Raw genomic sequence first — 17687 nt, 5'->3', positions numbered from 1 at the left:
AAATCATGTTTGTTCTCTTTTAATATTAAACAGGTTTCAGTTTGGGGTTTTAAAAATTGGTAGTCCATGCTACTTATAAATAATGACTATAAGAACCATCTGGGGCGATGTGAATCCTCTGGTTTATCTAATTAAATTCTTGATATCTCTGGAGTCTTCTGTCCTTAAGAGGAATATCATGGTCCTTTGAAATCTCGCATTTGTGTTTAACAGTGGTGTTCTGACAGAAAAATTTGCAGATACCTTTGTATATATCAATGGAGTGTATATCATCATTTGTTAGACTCCTTAGATCTTGGCCAATTTGAAGATCTTGGGGAAAATCCTTCGCCATACACTTTGTAATAAATTCATCACTAAGCGAATCACCACTGAAGACCATTGGGGCAAATGGTTCTTGGTGCTCCATTCAGGTGGTTCTGATGCTTTCCTTTTGGATAAATTGATTGCTGGGTAATTTCTGTGTGACAGGAGTATATCAGGCGACAGCTAGAAGAGGAGCAGCGGCACTTGGAAATCCTTCAGCAGCAGCTGCTCCAGGAGCAGGCCATGTTACTGGTAACACCCTGTATCTGTCTTGTTCTGTAGCATTAGGGCTCATTTATCTATCCCTCCCCTGAGCTTTGGGCAGAGCTGTGGTGATCACCAGACCGTTTTGGTTAGTGCTGTGGACTGACAGGCTCAAATGGAGACGTCCTCTGTGGTCATGCTACTTTGGGCAACTTTTCAAGGTGGCTTCTATGTATTTACTTATTTCCGGTTAAAGAGTTAACTGTTCTCTTTGGTAGAAAGCAAGGTTTTGAACAGAACTTGGCATTCGGTGAACAAACTAGAATGCTAAGGGCTGAAAGTTAAAATCACATGCCATAGGATTTATGTATAGTATATTCTTACTTTTGAAACCACCGAAACCAGCTTTTAATTGAATTCTCTCTCTGTCCAGTGATATTATGGTTAGCAACAAGCTGTCAGATTTTTCCACAGGTAATACACTATTTAAAATCCCAGTCATTTTGCTCTGTTATCAAACAAGGGGGACAGAGGGCATTGTGTTTGTAAAAAGTTGAGACTGAATCCAGAGAAGAGGCGAGCTCTGCGGTGTCCCATAGATTTAGTGTTCTCCTCTCCCTCTCCAAGGAGTGCCGATGGCGGGAGATGGAGGAGCACCGGCAGGCAGAGAGGCTCCAGAGGCAGTTGCAACAAGAACAAGCATATCTCCTGTCTCTACAGCATGACCACAGGAGGCCGCACCCGCAGCAGCAGCAGCCACCGCAGCAGGAAAGGAGCAAGCCAAGCTATCACGCTCCGGACCCTAAGCCCCACTATGAGCCCACTGACAGAGCTCGAGAGGTATTTTCTTTCCTTTGTTGCTTAAACGTTGATCTGGTGTCGATTATTCCCTAGAAAGTAATAGGATAATGCTTAGGAACTGTGTAATATTAAGACTAGAATGGGACAGAGACTAATTTATGAGCCACTTTCTTGGTTTTCTAGCTGAGAAATTGTGGTTCAGAAAAGTGAAAGGACACTTGCCCAAGCTCTCTTATCTGCTTAGTGTTTTTTCTATAGACGACCAGAATGCCTCTGTTAACAAATCACAGATGAATTGGACACTGAAAGGAGAAAAGATTGTATGGCAGAATCATACTTAGAATGTAAACAAAGGGAATGGTGGCCTGGTTAGCTATTTTCCTCAAACCACAATGAAAATAAAGTGTAGCCCAGTAACCCTGTAGCCCAGTTTACTAACTTTTCAAAGACTGTGATTTGTTACTGAATTGGCACATTTGGGCACCCAGAGCCTCACCGTAAAGATGTGGCGAAGCAGCAAGTATTCTGGGATACTAGGAATAAAGGGAACTGGGCAGCTTCTAGAGTATGTTTAAACCTGGCCTATAGGTGGCATCCTTCTACCATGTCTCACCCTCACAGAGAGTAGGGTCTAGAAACAAGTGTTCTGCCTATTCTGGAATGCCTTTATTTTTGGTAGGATGAAATGTGCTTTGACTTCCTGATGATAATCTTTTAATCTGTTGGTTAAGTTGGTTGTGACATTAGTTTTGTTTTATTTTTTTCCTAGTTTGTCATCATGTACAATCTAAGAATTCTTGGCCAGGAGGTTTTAAAAGCTTAATTTTTATTTTCATTAGTATTTCTTTATCTCAAATCGAATTTTAGCCCCATTTTATTTGTCCCCTCTCTTTTTAAGCCACCCCTGTCTTGTAGTTGGAGAAAACAGAAAAATTCTTTCTAGGACCCTTCCACTTTCAGGCTTTCTTCGGGATCTCTGCTTTTCCCTACTAACACTGAGTTATGTCTTCTAATTCTCCGATGCAGGTGGAAGATAGATTTAGGAAAACTAACCACAGCTCCCCTGAAGCCCAGTCTAAGCAGACAGGCAGAGTATTGGAGCCACCAGTGCCTTCCAGATCAGAGTCTTTTTCCAATGGCAACTCCGAGTCTGTGCATCCTGCCCTGCAGAGACCAGCTGAGCCACAGGTAGCAACAGCCAGGTGGCTGTGGGCCGAGACTCACACCATAGCTCGCTAAGCCATGGGCCTGCTCGTAATGTTTACGGTTTGGTTTGTTACCACATTTAGAAAGAAAAGAGATGAGCAGAAGTGATTTTTGATTAATGTATAGGCAAAATACCCTCAGTTGATAGAGAAAAGAAGGGTTTTTTGTTTGTTTGTTTTACGATTTTTGTTGTTCTTACTAAGAGTATTTAGATTCAGTGATTTCTTCTTTTAGTCTTTTTGTCTTCCCTAACTCAGATGTTCATAAACAAGTGCCTCCTTTCTCTAATACAAAATTTTTTCAGTTTAGGTTTTAGAATATTAGTACCATAAGTACATAGAGGGAGAATCATAAGCTTTGGTCCTTGGCTCCTGGCCAGTTCCATGAGTAAGCTTTAGAAAACCAGTGTCTGCCCTGAAATTACATGTAGAGTTTCTTGGTTTTGTCCAACTGTGCATATTTTTCTGGGAAAAGGGCCTTTTATTAGATTCTCAAAAGGTTCAAGATCCAAAAGAAGATATGCTCTAATAGGTTAAGTGTACATTCCCCTGAAGTAGGTCAGGGTAAAGGTCATGACCTCTCATTGTGTTGGCCACAGCATTCTGCCTAGTCTAGGTGAGGGAGAACCCCCTGGGCTGAGTACTGTGTGGTTAAAAGAGAGCACCCTGTACTATCTAGAGAAGGAAGGCAACAGTGGGGCTGTTGCATCCGAAAGATCCTTAAAGCACAGATTGCCATTTTCTTACTGAAAGTAAGTGACTTTCAGATATTTTGCTCCTTGAAGCTGTGTGATCCAGAATATTGGGATCAAGTTCTTAAGCCTGAGTTTACCAGTTACTGATGTTTGCAAATTTGGGGGGACAAAAGTTCATATTCTTGTGATAGAAATAGCTGTGGTGTTCTGAAAAACTAATCCAAGTGAGGATTTGAACATGCTTTAAAATAAATAATCCCAGTGTGGAGGAGTTATTTAAAAAAAGGGGGAAGAAGAACCAGAGCTAAGCAAAGGGCATGTTTGTGGGGGTGGGGGGCTTTGAGGGGCAGGGAGATATATGGGGTCAGCAGTTTCTTGATTCGCAGAAGAGCTGGCCCACAAGCCAGAGAGTGAGGAAAGTGGCACAGAGGGGAGGGAAGAGAGACTGGCAGACTAGGTTTGACAGCACTTGTATGAAGGGTCCAGGACTGAAATCTTTATTCTGCAAGTTAAAGTTACCGCAGATAGAAATTTTTATCTGTTTGGCCATGAACAGGTTAGAAAATAGGAATTCCCAAATTATGTAGGCTACTTTTATATTAATTAACTAACGTAGTGCCTAGAGATAGTCTCCCTTTTCCTCCTTCTACCAAAAGCTGCTTTGGGTGGAAACCTCTACTTACAAAAACATTCTTTGAGGAGACTAGGATTCTTATTTTGAAACCCATTTTTTATTATAGTTACAGATAATACTTTCAGTTTCACATTTTCCCCCTGAAAATTTTAAACATTTTAGCAATCTGAGATTATTCCACTCTGAGATTATTCCACCAAGAAGTAGAATTTGTGACTCTCCCAGAAGTAATAGAAATCACGACCTGGGACTTACTCTGAATCTTGCATTTGGAAAGGTAGAACCAATTGTGATTTGGTATTTTTAGTTTTCATTAACTATGTTGATATAATGGATAGCATAGCTAGAATTTTGTAAATTGCAATCTTTAACACTTATTTTAAAATAATAAAATACAATAATGAAAATACAGACTATTTCAGAGATTGCTTTATCAACTAAAAAAGCAACCAGATTAACTCAGGTGACAAGTAGTTGTCCTGTTTTTTCAGTTGTCAAGTAGAAGGCAGTTAGTCCAGTAGCAGTAAGGAAAGGGAATGATAGTATTGAATATTCCTAGAGAAACCAAAATTCCTTTTTTCATAACTACTGTGAACATGTATAGAGCTTTCTAAGGTTTGAGTGTTTTAGGACTTGGGAGAAGAAAGCAGCAAAATTGATGGTGTATTTAAAAAGTTGACTGTTTTTGGGGCGCCTGGGTGGCTCGGTGGGTTAAAGCCTCTGCCTTCAGCTCAGGTCATGATCCCAGTGTCCTGGGATCGAGCCCCGCGTCGGGCTCTCTGCTTGGCGGGGAGCCTGCTTCCTCCTCTCTCTCTCTCTCTGCCTGCCTCTCTCCCTACTTGTGATCTCTATCTGTCAAATGAATGAATAAAATCTTAAAAAAAAAAAAAAAAAAAAAAAAAAGTTGACTGTTTTTAAGTTGTATTACTGTAGTCTGCCAACGTACAAGGGGTTTGTCTTTACTCGCAGAATGTGTTGTTCTGTGGTTATTTGGTGTGAAACCTTATGCTGCCGGATGCTATTAGAATGGATAGCTAGGTCTGCATGAATGGCAGTGTCTGTCTTGTGATTTTACTTTCCTCCTCTCTCTCTCTCTGCCTGTCAACTCTGCTTTGACATGGATGTGCATGGAGCATGTTGTCCTCCCTTTTAGGATCAGAGATCTACGAGGGTTTTTTTTGCTTTGTTTTGTTTCATTAATCTTCATGTTTACTGCTATCTGTAATGTTAGTTTGGATATTAAAAGAGTTTTCTTTATAAATGTACATTTGCTTTTTTCTATATATTGTGTTCCTCAGACTACTTCTTCACTTAGAAGTATAACTGTTCCACTGCTTGGCTTACCTAGGACTGTATTGCCCCTGTTTGCCTTCCCCCACTTCTTGATTTGGATTTGGTATTGACCGGAAAAGCATTTTATGCGGCACGCATTAAATGTTTTGTGTTTTGTTTTCTTGTAAGGTACAGTGGTCCCACCTGGCATCTCTCAAGAACAATGTTTCCCCTGTCTCGCGATCCCATTCCTTCAGTGACCCTTCTCCTCCCAAATTTGCACACCACCATCTTCGCTCTCAGGACCCATGTCCACCTTCCCGCAGTGAGGTGCTAAGTCAGAGTTCTGACTCTAAGTCGGAGGTACCTGACCCCACCCAAAAGGCTTGGTCTAGATCAGACAGTGACGAGGTGCCTCCAAGGGTAAGAAGCAGAAAGACAGATGTGTGCTGCTTTTTTCCTTTTTGTTATTTTTTTAAAAAATTATTTATTTTAACTAAGGGTATGGTGACTTCACCACAATGAAGGGGCAATGAAACTTCAAAGGAACTTTTTACAGTGGGGAAAGTTCCATAGTTATGCAGTTACATTCAGTCAGCAGCCAGTTAGCTTTTTTATGGTTGTTGTTAACTCTACACTTAAACACAAAGTAACAGAATAATATATGAGTAAGTCTATAAAGAATATACTCCTAGAATAAAAAGAATCAAAATATATTTTGGCGGTTGAATTAAGCATTTATAAAAAAAGCTACAAATTATTTTGCAATATTAATGAATATCAAAATTTTCAGAAAAGGTTCTTTTAAAGAAAATTTTGCATTGAAAATACAAAAAGATTTTTTTTCTTTTTTAAATTGAGGGATTTTTGGTTTCCTTTAAAATTTTTTGTGTTTTGTTTTGGTAATTACTTAATGGTAAAATTAAACGAAAGGCACATTTTCGTTTCATTTATTTTCCCTCCACTTGGAATTTGCTTCCTCTGAATATTTTCTTGCTTCCTACCAGTCTTTGTTTCCTACTGATCCATTTGTAGACCATTGTTTAATTTCTTTGAGCTTATTTTCCTGATTCTCACATTATCTCAGCAAAATGCTTTTGTATGTCCCCTGCCACAAAGCTTCAGTCCAAACATCATTTGAATGTTACAGAAGCATAGAAAAGCTTTTTTTTTGTTTGTCCTGGCTCCTTTGATGCCTTTGACTAAATTTTCTCTATCGTATTATATCAGTGGAGGGCAGAGAAGAATCAGGGATGTGGGGGTAGTGATAGTAAGGCTCACATAATAGGAATGGTCTAAAAATATGTTTTGGTAGGAAAATCTTTTTTCTTCTCATATTTGCAATAATTTAATTGCTGTGTTTTTCTACCCAAAGGTTCCTGTGAGGACAACGTCTCGTTCCCCTGTTCTGTCCCGTCGGGATTCCCCACTGCAAGGCAGTGGACAGCAAAATAGCCAAGCTGGTCAAAGAAACTCCACCAGGTAAGAGAAGAGGGAAGCTTAAGAACAGGTTTACTGCACAGCGTATTACATCATGTTCATTTTCATAAAAATGTTCATAAGCATGGAACGTCTGAGGTAAAGAGATGGTCACTTTATAAAAGAAAAACTGCCAGAAAATCCGTTATCATGAATAACAGCAAACTGGTCTCTAGTGAAAAGAGAGTTTGAATCCATTTGTGTATTTTAACACTTTTAAAATGAAAACTCCCTGGCTCTGTAAGAGCAAGTGGGTGAAACGGCAGGAAAGGCAAGGGAGAGATTAAGAGAATTGGAACCTGAGGAAGCTTGTCATCTAAAGGATGTCCCAAGTTCTTGGGACTGGTACAGAAATCACAAACAGGCTACTAAAGGAAAGTCAGTGGTTGACTTACAGTCTCTAATAAACTAGTGAATTAACCAAATAATATTTTTGGGTTGTAGATCTGTTCTGTGTACTATACAGTAGCTGTTAGCCACAAGAAGCTACTTAAATTTGAATTTAACTTAATTAAAATTCAATAAAATTTAAATTTCCTTAGCTCTACTAGTTAAATTTGAATTTAGCTTAATTAAAATTCAATAAAATTAAAAGTTAATTTCCTTAGCTACACTAGTCACATTTCATGTGCTCAGTAGCCACGTGCAGGCATGGCTACCATGTTATTACCAGTCAGCAATTGAACATTTTCATCCTATCAAGTGATTTCCATTGGCCAGTACCATCCTAGGGGAAAGAAGGAATACTATGTTGACTGTTTTGTACTGAATCATCACCGAACCTCTGAAATTAGCCTTTTGCACATTGAGCCTTGATATAATTTGAACACAAAGATGGATGACAGACCAGAAGCTGCAGAGAGCCTTCTTAGTCCTTAAATGATCAGGGTACACTGTGGGATTCTCCTATGACTGACTGAGTCTGTGTATTAATTGTGATCTAAATGTGCTCTGAGTGTGTCCACGGTCAGGGAGCATCATAGCCCCTTAATAACTGGGTTCATACAATGGAGTATGCTGAGTAAGTGTTGGCTCTTAAAGGCATTGATTGACAGTGAGAGCAACAGCCTCGAAACAGCATAATTTATGTGTGATTATATAAGTGGAATTTTTTTATATTAAGAAACTGAGTTTATAGCTGTGACAGGAATAGTAACATTTTTAGACTGAACAGTAGCATTTCTTGTCCGTTGTTATAAAGATTTGGGGTCTGGCTAATGGTAGTCTGTTATTTAACATTTTTGATTTAAGCTTATCTGAAATATTTCATAGACCCAAAACTAATGTAACACTGTATGTCAACTACAATTTTAAAAAAGGATATCTGAGTAAAATCCATGAATGACGTCATTGTAACTTTTGATGAATGTTGAATGCTGTTTGTAGGCCATTTTTTTTTCTCATTATTGCAGAGACATTGGTGGACACATCATGCATCTGTTTATAATTTGATACTACATCTTGGGATAATGCATTAGCTGTTCTCTCTTCTTTTCTAACAGCAGTATTGAGCCCAGGCTGCTGTGGGAGAGAGTGGAGAAGCTGGTGCCCAGGCCTGGCAGTGGCAGTTCCTCGGGGTCCAGCAACTCAGGATCCCAGCCTGGGTCCCACCCGGGGTCTCAGAGCGGCTCTGGGGAGCGCTTCAGAGTGAGATGTAGGATACCTTCGCTTTTCCCTTACCCCATTAACAATATTGGGCTATATGATCAGTATATTGGAGATCCTTTTTAATCCTGTATAAAGGCCTGTGGTTTTTTTCACAGCTGCGTATCACAAAACAGTGTTTCAGTGCAGGTTGCTAATGATAACCGTAATTTTAATAGCATAGAGTTCACTTGTTCACTTTTGAGAGCTCACACATGCCTGGCACTAGGAGCACATTATATGCATTATCTCATTTAATCCTTAAAAGACTCCATGAGAGAGACAGAGAGAGAGAGAGATGTATTGTGTCTCCATTTTACAAATTAAAGCAACTGCAATTTAGTGAAGTTAAGTAACTTGTCCAATAAGATTAGCTAAATGTCTGAGCTAGGATTTGAACCCACTTCTTTGAGTGTAGATTCTCATCAATGCTGTCGTCATTATTGGTTATTTTCATCCGCAAAATAATAAACTAATAAAAATTCCCTCATTTATATTATTGACATAGTGTAACAAGGTATTGTGAAAACATACTAAGCAGAGTCAGGTCTGCCTTGAGTGGGGCTACCAGAAGTGGACAGAAGAGAACAGGAGAGAAACAAAGGCTAGGTGGGCTAGGTCAGATTTGTGACATACTTCTCTGCGTTTATCTGTTTCTGCCCTTTTTGTCTTTCTTGAATTTCATAGCATCGTCCAAATCTGAAGGCTCTCCATCTCAGCGCCTAGAAAATGCAGTGAAAAAACCTGAAGAAAAGAAAGAAGTTTTCAGACCTCTCAAGCCTGCTGTAAGAATTACACAAAATCAATTTACTTATTCTAAGCTTAAGTGAGGTCTTTCTATTAAAAATATGTAGTCGAGAGGCCTGCAGTCCGTTTTGTAGGGTTTCCCCCCTCCCCTGCCCCGCTCAGATTTGAGGAATTGGAAGGAATGCCATGTCCTCGGACACATTTGAGCATACCCTGCCTCACTGCTTTAGTCTTTTTTTTTTTTTTTAAGTACAAAAGAAAGAAGACCCTTTTTATCTCTTTGCTCAACATTAACCTTGTCGTATTCTTGATGAGTTGGACATTTACAAAACTGGTTTTTAGAGTAAATTTTTTACATCATCTTCCTTTTCAACTCACCTATTATTTAAGTTCTGCCTTTTGGTACTGGGAGTGACAGTTGTGACTTCCTCATACTTGGCCTTTAATCCTTGATGCATTAACTGTGCCCATTGTGGGATTGGAAGCCTTTTGGAATTTTGATTTCCTGCTTGAATTGATTCCTGTCCTTCCCTTCACTCCCCTTCTTTCTCCCATGCTTCCTTGTGCTGTGTGTTCTTCATCACTGATGGCTCCTCTGGCTCAATGAAACTGCTCCTGCACTCAAGGGCGAAGTGGTAAGCCCCGTCTCTGGAAAATGCCACAGCAGAGCACCATTCCAACTGCCTCTTAAGCTTAGCTTGTAGTCCATCTGTATTTCTTTTCCTCCCTCAACTTGCCTTTTTGTTCTTTTCTAGAACTCAAAAGTTCTAAGCTTCTGCTTTATCTTTTTTAACATAGAATGTGCTGCATATATTTATTATTACTACGTAGAACTTCTAAAAATAACTTCCTAAAAAGCCACAGTTGTAATCATGAAATAGTAACACTGAAGGTCTGATACACTGTTATTTCAGAGGCTCAAGCTCAAAGAAGAGCAGCATATTCTTAACTGTGGAGAAGGAAACTCCTTTGGAACTGCTAAAAAGAAAAAGGAAAAATGACTACATAGCCTGCTTTAAAAAAAAAAAAAAAAAAAAAAAGTCATTGCTTTCAAATATGTGATTCCCAGGTAGAAACCTTGGACTTCTGCGCGAAAGCATAGAGTATACATAATAATGACAATTGAAAATTATATGTAGATAAATTGAGTATTACAATATCTCATGTGGAAAAATCATGGGAAATGAAGCTACTTTTGAATAATATCTTTTAAAATAGATTTCCTTTCTGTCTCCTGTTTGTACTTGTTGGCAGTGTTGCAGGAAAACATGGGTCAGGTGGTGCCAGGGAGAAGTGCCTTGCCTCCTGCCCACAGCAGCACGTGCTGCGTCCACTTTTTCACTTCCTGTGTCATGGACCTTCTTAGGAACGTGGCAAGTTGTTAACACTCGGTGAAGTCAGATATGAATAGTATACTCACTTTTTCATCTTTCGTAGATTGGAAATTGTTAAAAGGTGGAGTTAAAAATAACAAGTTCACCAAAGAAAAACTTTTAGTCAGCCCAATTTAACTAGAATGTTGCTTTGTGGATAATCTCTTTGAAAGAAGACTTTGTTAAATAGGCAGACCTCCAAGTATTTTCCTTCACAACAATTCTTGATCTAGAATTTTATGTTAGGGTTTTTAAAAAGCACTATTAGCCTATCATAAGCAGATTACGTTTTTTATTGTTGTGAGATGTGAATTTTACATTTTTTGCTTTTTATTTTTCCCCTTATCTTTTTACATTTTTAGTCTTTTCTATCAAAAGCTTTAAGAGCTCACCTTCCTGTGATACTAGTAAATACAGAATAGTTTTACAAAATGGATGCCGTGGCTATTTTATCAATAATTAAAATGAAGATTGTCTCATAATTTGCTGTTTTCTTTCCACTGCCCCTGGCACACACCTCTTTGGCTTACTGTCTTTTCTGTCCTATGCGTTAGGATTTGACTGCACTGGCCAAAGAGCTCCGAGCAGTGGAAGATGTGCGACCACCACACAAAGTAACAGACTACTCCTCATCCAGTGAGGAGTCAGGGACGACAGATGAGGAAGACGATGATGTAGAACAAGAAGGGGCGGAGGAAGCCACCTCTGGAGCAGAGGACACCAGAGCAGCGTCAGTCCTTGGTGTATTTTAGAGAGGCTGAGAGCATCTCCACTGAACTTTCTTCCCATTTAGAAGCAGTTCTTTCTAAACCTATCCTGACTGTATGAACACTTACCATTGAGTTCTCCTGGGTTCAGCAGCAGGCAGCCTTTGTGTTCCTCCCCCTTTGTGTGCACGTGTGTCAGTGCTTCTCCCCAGTACCCCAATGTGTGTTTTATTTTTTTTCCTTTTAATTTGAGGGTATGACAAAAGGGAAGTTTCAGTTTGGTTGAACCACGTTAACCATGAGAATTCACTCTAGATATTTTTGCTCAAAAGCAGACTACACTGGCAGAAAGCTCTTTGTTGAAGGGGAAGAACTAAGCATTTGTTTTCTTAGAGGAAACTCTCTCTGTAGCCTGATCTCATCTTGGGCCTTTGGGAAGGTGAAAAATATAAACAGGATGTTTTCAGCTCATGGGATGATAGCCCTTCACTTCTGAATTTTGTCTCAATAGGTCATCTCTGAATTTGAGCAATGGTGAAACAGAGTCGGTGAAAACCATGATTGTCCATGACGATGTAGAAAGTGAGCCAGCCATGACCCCATCCAAGGAGGGCACTCTCATCGTCCGCCAGGTACCTGTGTCTTCTCTCTGTTGTTAGAGCAGAGCTTCTCCTGTAGTCATTAACCCACTTGCTCATTCACTCACTCATGCTGTTTCTACATCATCATCTGTTTTCATGTTAACAAGACCCAAAGGGTAGAGTGTCGGGGGCTAGGGAGGCAGGTATGTGCTGCATGCCCAGAAGGTAGCTAGCAGTCTTCCACCCCACATCGCTGCTCCTCTGCATGTTTTGCGGCAGCCCCCATTTGAGCACCACGCTGATTCTCACAGTCTGTGTCTGAGTAGTAGAAAAGCCACAGGGAGTCCCTTCAACAGGCTCGCAGAGCGAGGAGGCAGAGCCCAGTCTGGAGCAGAGCAGCCACAGAGGTTCTGCAAAGAGCTCCCAGCTGAGCGTCCACAGTGCTGCACAGGAGCAGCCCTTAGGCAGGCGCAGTGGAAGAGCGAATGAGCCTTGTCAGTCACAGGAGGGCCTCTGGAGAAGAAGGGCTGGGAGGTCTCTCTTGCGTGTTCTAAAACGTTCGTTTCCTCACTTGTTGAATATTAAATGTGTACCACCCCGATGTGCTCGGTTCGGATTGCTCAGCTTCACAACTGTCTGTTCATTTCTTACCTTAGAAGACAGTGAAGTGGTGCGCTTCCCAGGACATAGAACAGGCGCCTTTCTAGTGTTGGACTTTTCCTGAGTGTGTTTCATGCAATGGCATTGCATTTGGATGGAAAGTGGGAAGAACGTGGAAAAGACCAGGATTCAAAGAAGTGACAGGGTACTCTCTAGAGCTTTAGACAGGAACATTTTTAAAGGAAAAGAAAGGCGAGTGGTTTTGTTAACAACAGCTAGAGTGGCAGCTAACCCAGGTTAGGCAGTCACGCTCATCCTGTGGCCACCAGATGAGGCACTTTGAATTGCATTCGGCGACTAAGTGTGAACAGTTCTGACCAGTTTCCTGTGGTCCTTCCTTGATTATTTAATGGAGTTTGAAAAGTCACACAGCACCTTTAAGGCAGTTATCAGTAGGGTCATAGGGAATTTCAGCAGCGCTTGAGCGAGACGAGTGTGCCTGTTTTTTCTACAGAGTACAGTTGACCAAAAGCGCGCCAGCCATCATGAGAGCAATGGCTTTGCCGGTCGCATTCACCTCTTGCCAGATCTCTTACAGCAAAGCCATTCCTCCTCCACTTCCTCCACCTCCTCCTCCCCATCCTCCAGCCAGCCGACACCCACCATGTCCCCACAGACACCCCAGGACAAGCTCACTACTAATGAGGTATGTCTCGCACCACAGCTGGCTGCTTTCCTAGGGTTCGACCAGCACTGCCTAGTAGCTAGTTTGCAGAGGAGATCTTTCCCACACCCCTCACCCTCTCCCTCCCCACCTGCTTTCTTCTGTCACCTACCCTTCTCCCCAACCCTAAGTAACATCTTTCAGATCTGCATACAAATCCCGTAACCCTAGATCAATGTCCCTTCAACTTGCCAGTTCACTGTTTCCTTTTCTCTAGATAAGCGTAGTTGCATGGCTTTCTTTATTCAGTTTATTTTTTAAAAGTCTAAATAAAATGATTGCTGTGTTCTTGGATCCATTATGTATTTGGCATGAAATTCTTGTAGTCGTTTGTGGAATCTGCCTTTTTCATTCTTTTTACCTGACAAGTAAAATATAAAAAATTTGATTAAGCAGACTTGGCCTTACCTGGACACACTTGTTATCCTCTACAGGAATCTCCTTCAAACAGGGCTGGATGGCTTTTTGTTTTTGATAGGGGGAGATTGTTGATTGGTTAATCATTTGTTTTCACCAACCCTGTTAAAAGGACTTCTTTCCTTGAAATTCACAGAAAAGGCCAAATGATTTTTAGGGAATTCTAGAAATTTAGGATGTTAAGAAGAGCAAAGGTCTGAGCATGCTTTTAATTTAAAATTTTGAATGAGAAATCCTGTGTGCTCGTTTGGAGGCTTGGCTGTGGTGCTCAGTCTGGGTGCTAGGTGGGTGATGCTTTGCTCTTTGGAACAAGATTATTTCCCCCATGCAGTGACAGAGTCCACCTTGAGCACTCTACTAAATTAAACAAGTGGTTTGATTTCTTGGGAGGTTTGGTTTAAATGCATTTGGCTAACAGTTGAAGGAGGTTGAAAGTGGCACGTAGCCAATCTTGTTAATGTAAACCTGTAACTGCCAGGCTGTCTCTACCTACTCTGATTTTGGTTCCCTTTTGAGAAAGAATCAGAATAATCCTCTCCCCCTGAGGAGCAGGGGCAAGTCAACTGCTTCTAAGGTGGGCTTGCATAAGATTGGCCATCAGATGGATTGGCCATTGATAAGACAGGGTGGGAAGCTTGCCAGCAGACAGCTATGTCAAGTGGAAGGAGAGAGCCTGAGAGCCTAGGCAGGCTCGGGCTCTAGGACATGGCGACTTTTAGCTGCCTGTGGAGGGCGAGAAAGTTTTCAGGACTAAAAAGCACTTGATCAGAAGTGTTCTTTTTTCTCCAGTGATATATCCCACCTACACTCACTTTTCTCCTTATATTTATATTTAAACTTGGCTCCATTTTGCTCTATTGTACAGTATTTACTATAACCCTTAACTCACTAAACTGGCAAGTTTATTTTTCTGTTTGTTTTGTTTTTAATTGTCATTACATTTCCACTTAACAATTTGTTTCACTTTCTTTGTGTTTTCTTTTTATTTTCGTCTTAAATTACACTATTAACCAAAACACTAGTGCTCCTAAAAGAGCAAAAGTATGTGCCATATCTTGTCATTTGCACCTTTCACTGATGAGCCCATGTTCGATACGGGTTTACTGATGATGCACCTAAATGGTGGTAGCCAAAGCTTCTGTAGCTTTCTGGCAAGAGGCTCATGTTAAAATGAGTAATACAAAGTCAGGATTTGCCAGTATTCCAACAGAGGTTAATTGGCCTTTTTTGGGCTGAAGAGTAAATTCAGAAATTGATGAACTGAGATAGACATTTCAAACCTCCTTTAGGAGTTTTTATTATAATTATTTAAAAAAAAAAAAAACTAGGAGCACGAAGTATAGATTTTGTTGGTAGCTCGCAGCCTCCTGTCTTAGATGAGCAGTATATCGGAAAGGAGATGTAGCTCTTTTGGTGGTTCCAGGTTGAACAGCCTATTGGTGGGGTGTGTTGTGCACATGCAGAGGCACCCCTGAGAGCATTTGGGGGAAATGATGCAGGAGGGATAGGGCTTCCTACTGGGAAACCATGCAGTACAGAAGTGGATTGAAATGTTTTATGTTCAACTTTTTAATGTCATTTGTATTAATAAAATTGAAATTTACATTGCAGACTCAGTCCGCTAGTAGCACACTCCAGAAACACAAATCTTCCTCCTCCTTTACACCTTTTATAGACCCCAGATTACTACAGATTTCTCCATCTAGTGGGACAACAGTGACTTCTGTGGGTAAGTAAACTAGCAGCAAGAAAGCAGCTGACAAACAGGACTCGGTCACTTTGTGTCGCTCTTTCTGATCGCTTAGGCATGGCTTAGTGGTTCTTTGCAGGCACAGACCTCGGATACAGAAACACCCATCCCGCTTGCATTGCCTTACTTGCAATGAGCTGCATAGTCAGTTTCCTTTTTCCATATACATTTCTTACAAATTTCTTTTCTTTGACAAAGAGTTGGTTTATAGCATATGAATACTCACTTGAGGTGTAGCGGGGGAGGGAGGCAGGTGCAGTGTTCATGTGTGAAGAAAGTAATTTTAAATGTACTGTGTTCTAGTGGGATTTTCCTGTGATGGGATGAGACCAGAAGCCATAAGGCAAGATCCTACCCGGAAGGGCTCAGTGGTCAATGTGAATCCCACCAACACTAGGCCACAGAGTGACACCCCGGAGATTCGTAAATATAAGAAGAGATTTAACTCCGAGATTCTGTGCGCTGCCTTATGGGGTAGGTATCTTACTGCTGCTACTGTGATGTCATCTTTTTATTTTCCTGAAGGGTGGACTGGTCTTTTAGAGAAGGGCTTGCACTTGTTTCAGCCACTGGGTATTGGCATGAAGGACTGAGGCTCCCGTTCTTTGATAGAAAGCAAAAAGTAAAAAGTTGAGAAGGACATTTGATTTGGTCTTTATTTATAGGGAGAATGAAGAAGCGTGTTGGATTGCTTTTTAAATGTTTCCATTGAACATTTTTTTCCTTGCTCTTGATGACTTGGGCCTAACATGGAAATGAAGCTTTTAAAAGCAGTTTGCCATGGGCCAGAATGTGCAGAAGGAGACCGTAGCGCGGCCTTTCCCTATTCCATCTCCATGTTGGTGGTGCCGCCTCTTCACAGCTTACAACGGCAGGAGAGGCTATGCCTGGGGAGGGTGCCATGTGAGGACTCTGCCCTCTCTGATTCTGAGGCTAGCCTCTCTGTCTCCTGTGGGCCATCTCTTTTTCCTCACTCCCACAGATAGACCGTCCCCTTGGCCTTACCTTGTCTTCCAGTCCCACACTTTGTTCTTGTTCTCCTCCTGCCTAAACTCTGAAATTTTTAGCAGAGACCTTATTTCTAGTTAGTTTCTTCCTCCCTTGAATGCAAGTACAAGTGTACAGAAGACATGCGATCCATTTTGGTTTGAGTACATAGCAAATCGACCTCAGCTTGTTGTTCGTTGGAGTGTTCCTGATGGCCTCTGCGTCCCCAGTGACCAGATCAGCTCTGTCCATGTCCACCTTACCCCTCACCCTCAACCCCTTAAGCTCTCTCAAGACTTGAGGCTGACGTGAGTGCCTCAGCGGTCACCTCCTGAACCTCGAGATGTTCCTCAGTCCTGCTGTTGAAGAGGGGGTCTGTTACTTCTTAAAAGTCCCTCCTTGTCTACCTTTTAGACTTTTATCTGTCCATTGACTTCTCTCCTCTCCTTTCCCCAGCTCCTGCGCAGCCTCCTCCCAAGTCCAGGAGAGGCTTCTTCCCTTTGCAGACACACCTACTTTCTCTTTCACTCTTTGGGTTCTGGATTTCTGTCCTCGTCATCACAGAGTATCTTAAGCCCCCCATATTAACCTCATAGGCAAAGGTAACAGTAGCCACTTGGAGGGGATCACTGGGATCACGAAAGGCAGCTGTCACCGTGTTGTCACCGCACAGCACTGTGAGGTATTGCTCTGGGAATGCAAGTTGTGGTCACATCACAGGGTTGAATTCTACCGTGTTTGTTCTTTCTGAAGGCCCTCCGTGGGAGAGTATATATCATCAAAATTCAGTACATTATATTTCATATAGAAATTATGTTAATTCTTTTGAAATTGCTAAAGTAATTTTTATTTAAATGTTTGCACCTGGTAGCAGTTTTACACCGATTTGATATTCCTCTACTGTCCTACAAAGTGCCGGACCCCATTTTGTGCCATTAACTGATTTTTTTTTTAACTAAAATCCTTCTTTTTCCTAACTAACTTCTCTAATACCTCAGAGAAGAGAGTATCTCGAGCTTGTGGTTTTTTGTTTTTTTTTTAAAGATTTTATTTATTTATTTGACACACAGAGAGAGATCACAAGTAGGCAGAGAGGCAGGCAGAGAGAGAGGAGGAAGCAGGCTTCCCACTGAGCAGAGAGCCCGATGTGGGACTCCATCCCAGGACCCTGAGATCATGACCTGAGCCGAAGGCAGCGGCTTAACCCACTAAGCCACCCAGGCGCCCCTCGAGCTTGTGTTTTTAAAAATGTAATGGAACTTCCATTTTAACAGTATGTGGAAAGGAAAGATAGGCAGATGACATAAAGTTGAAGTCTCTTTCTGTAAATTGGTATATTTGAATTGTTCCTTGGCTTGGGACACATTGATGATGGGTTTCCTTAAACTACCTGTAATAGCTAAGCTAAAAAGTAGGTTAAAAAAATAAGCCTTTTAAGTTAAATTTAAATATAAGCCTTTCAGTGACTTAGACCTAGAAAAGTTAAAACTTGAACTGTAAGAGTGATAGATCAACAAGGGCAGAAAATTCAGAGAATACTATAGTATTACTTTGAAATCAG

At 41.1% G+C, this 17687-nt stretch overlaps 1 protein-coding gene across 50 annotated transcripts in view; it reads left to right on the top strand.

Annotated features, from left to right (window-relative positions):
• The window catches only part of MAP4K4 (mitogen-activated protein kinase kinase kinase kinase 4), a 189790-nt gene that overhangs the window by 152865 nt on the left and 19238 nt on the right, over nucleotides 1-17687 (top strand). For 2 of the 50 annotated variants that reach the window (XM_045981419.1, XM_045981422.1), the window contains exons 14-26: nucleotides 472-558; nucleotides 1138-1350; nucleotides 2338-2499; nucleotides 5307-5540; nucleotides 6493-6599; nucleotides 8102-8250; nucleotides 8928-9025; nucleotides 9614-9622; nucleotides 10915-11090; nucleotides 11579-11699; nucleotides 12763-12954; nucleotides 15001-15118; nucleotides 15443-15613. In XM_045981419.1, the coding sequence (XP_045837375.1) occupies nucleotides 472-558; nucleotides 1138-1350; nucleotides 2338-2499; nucleotides 5307-5540; nucleotides 6493-6599; nucleotides 8102-8250; nucleotides 8928-9025; nucleotides 9614-9622; nucleotides 10915-11090; nucleotides 11579-11699; nucleotides 12763-12954; nucleotides 15001-15118; nucleotides 15443-15613 (1837 nt within the window). Of the gene's footprint in view, nucleotides 1-471; nucleotides 559-1137; nucleotides 1351-2337; nucleotides 2500-5306; nucleotides 5541-6492; nucleotides 6600-8098; nucleotides 8251-8927; nucleotides 9026-9613; nucleotides 9623-10914; nucleotides 11091-11578; nucleotides 11700-12762; nucleotides 12955-15000; nucleotides 15119-15442; nucleotides 15614-17687 lie in introns of all 50 variants that reach the window. The other 48 variants (XM_045981418.1, XM_045981421.1, XM_045981431.1 and 45 more) reach the window with 39 other exon arrangements.

The sequence above is a fragment of the Meles meles genome, chromosome 16 (assembly GCF_922984935.1).
Source record: "Meles meles chromosome 16, mMelMel3.1 paternal haplotype, whole genome shotgun sequence".
NCBI lineage: Eukaryota > Metazoa > Chordata > Mammalia > Carnivora > Mustelidae > Meles > Meles meles.
The sequence above is the reverse complement of the archived record's forward strand: the minus strand, read 5'-3'. Positions and strand labels throughout refer to the sequence as shown.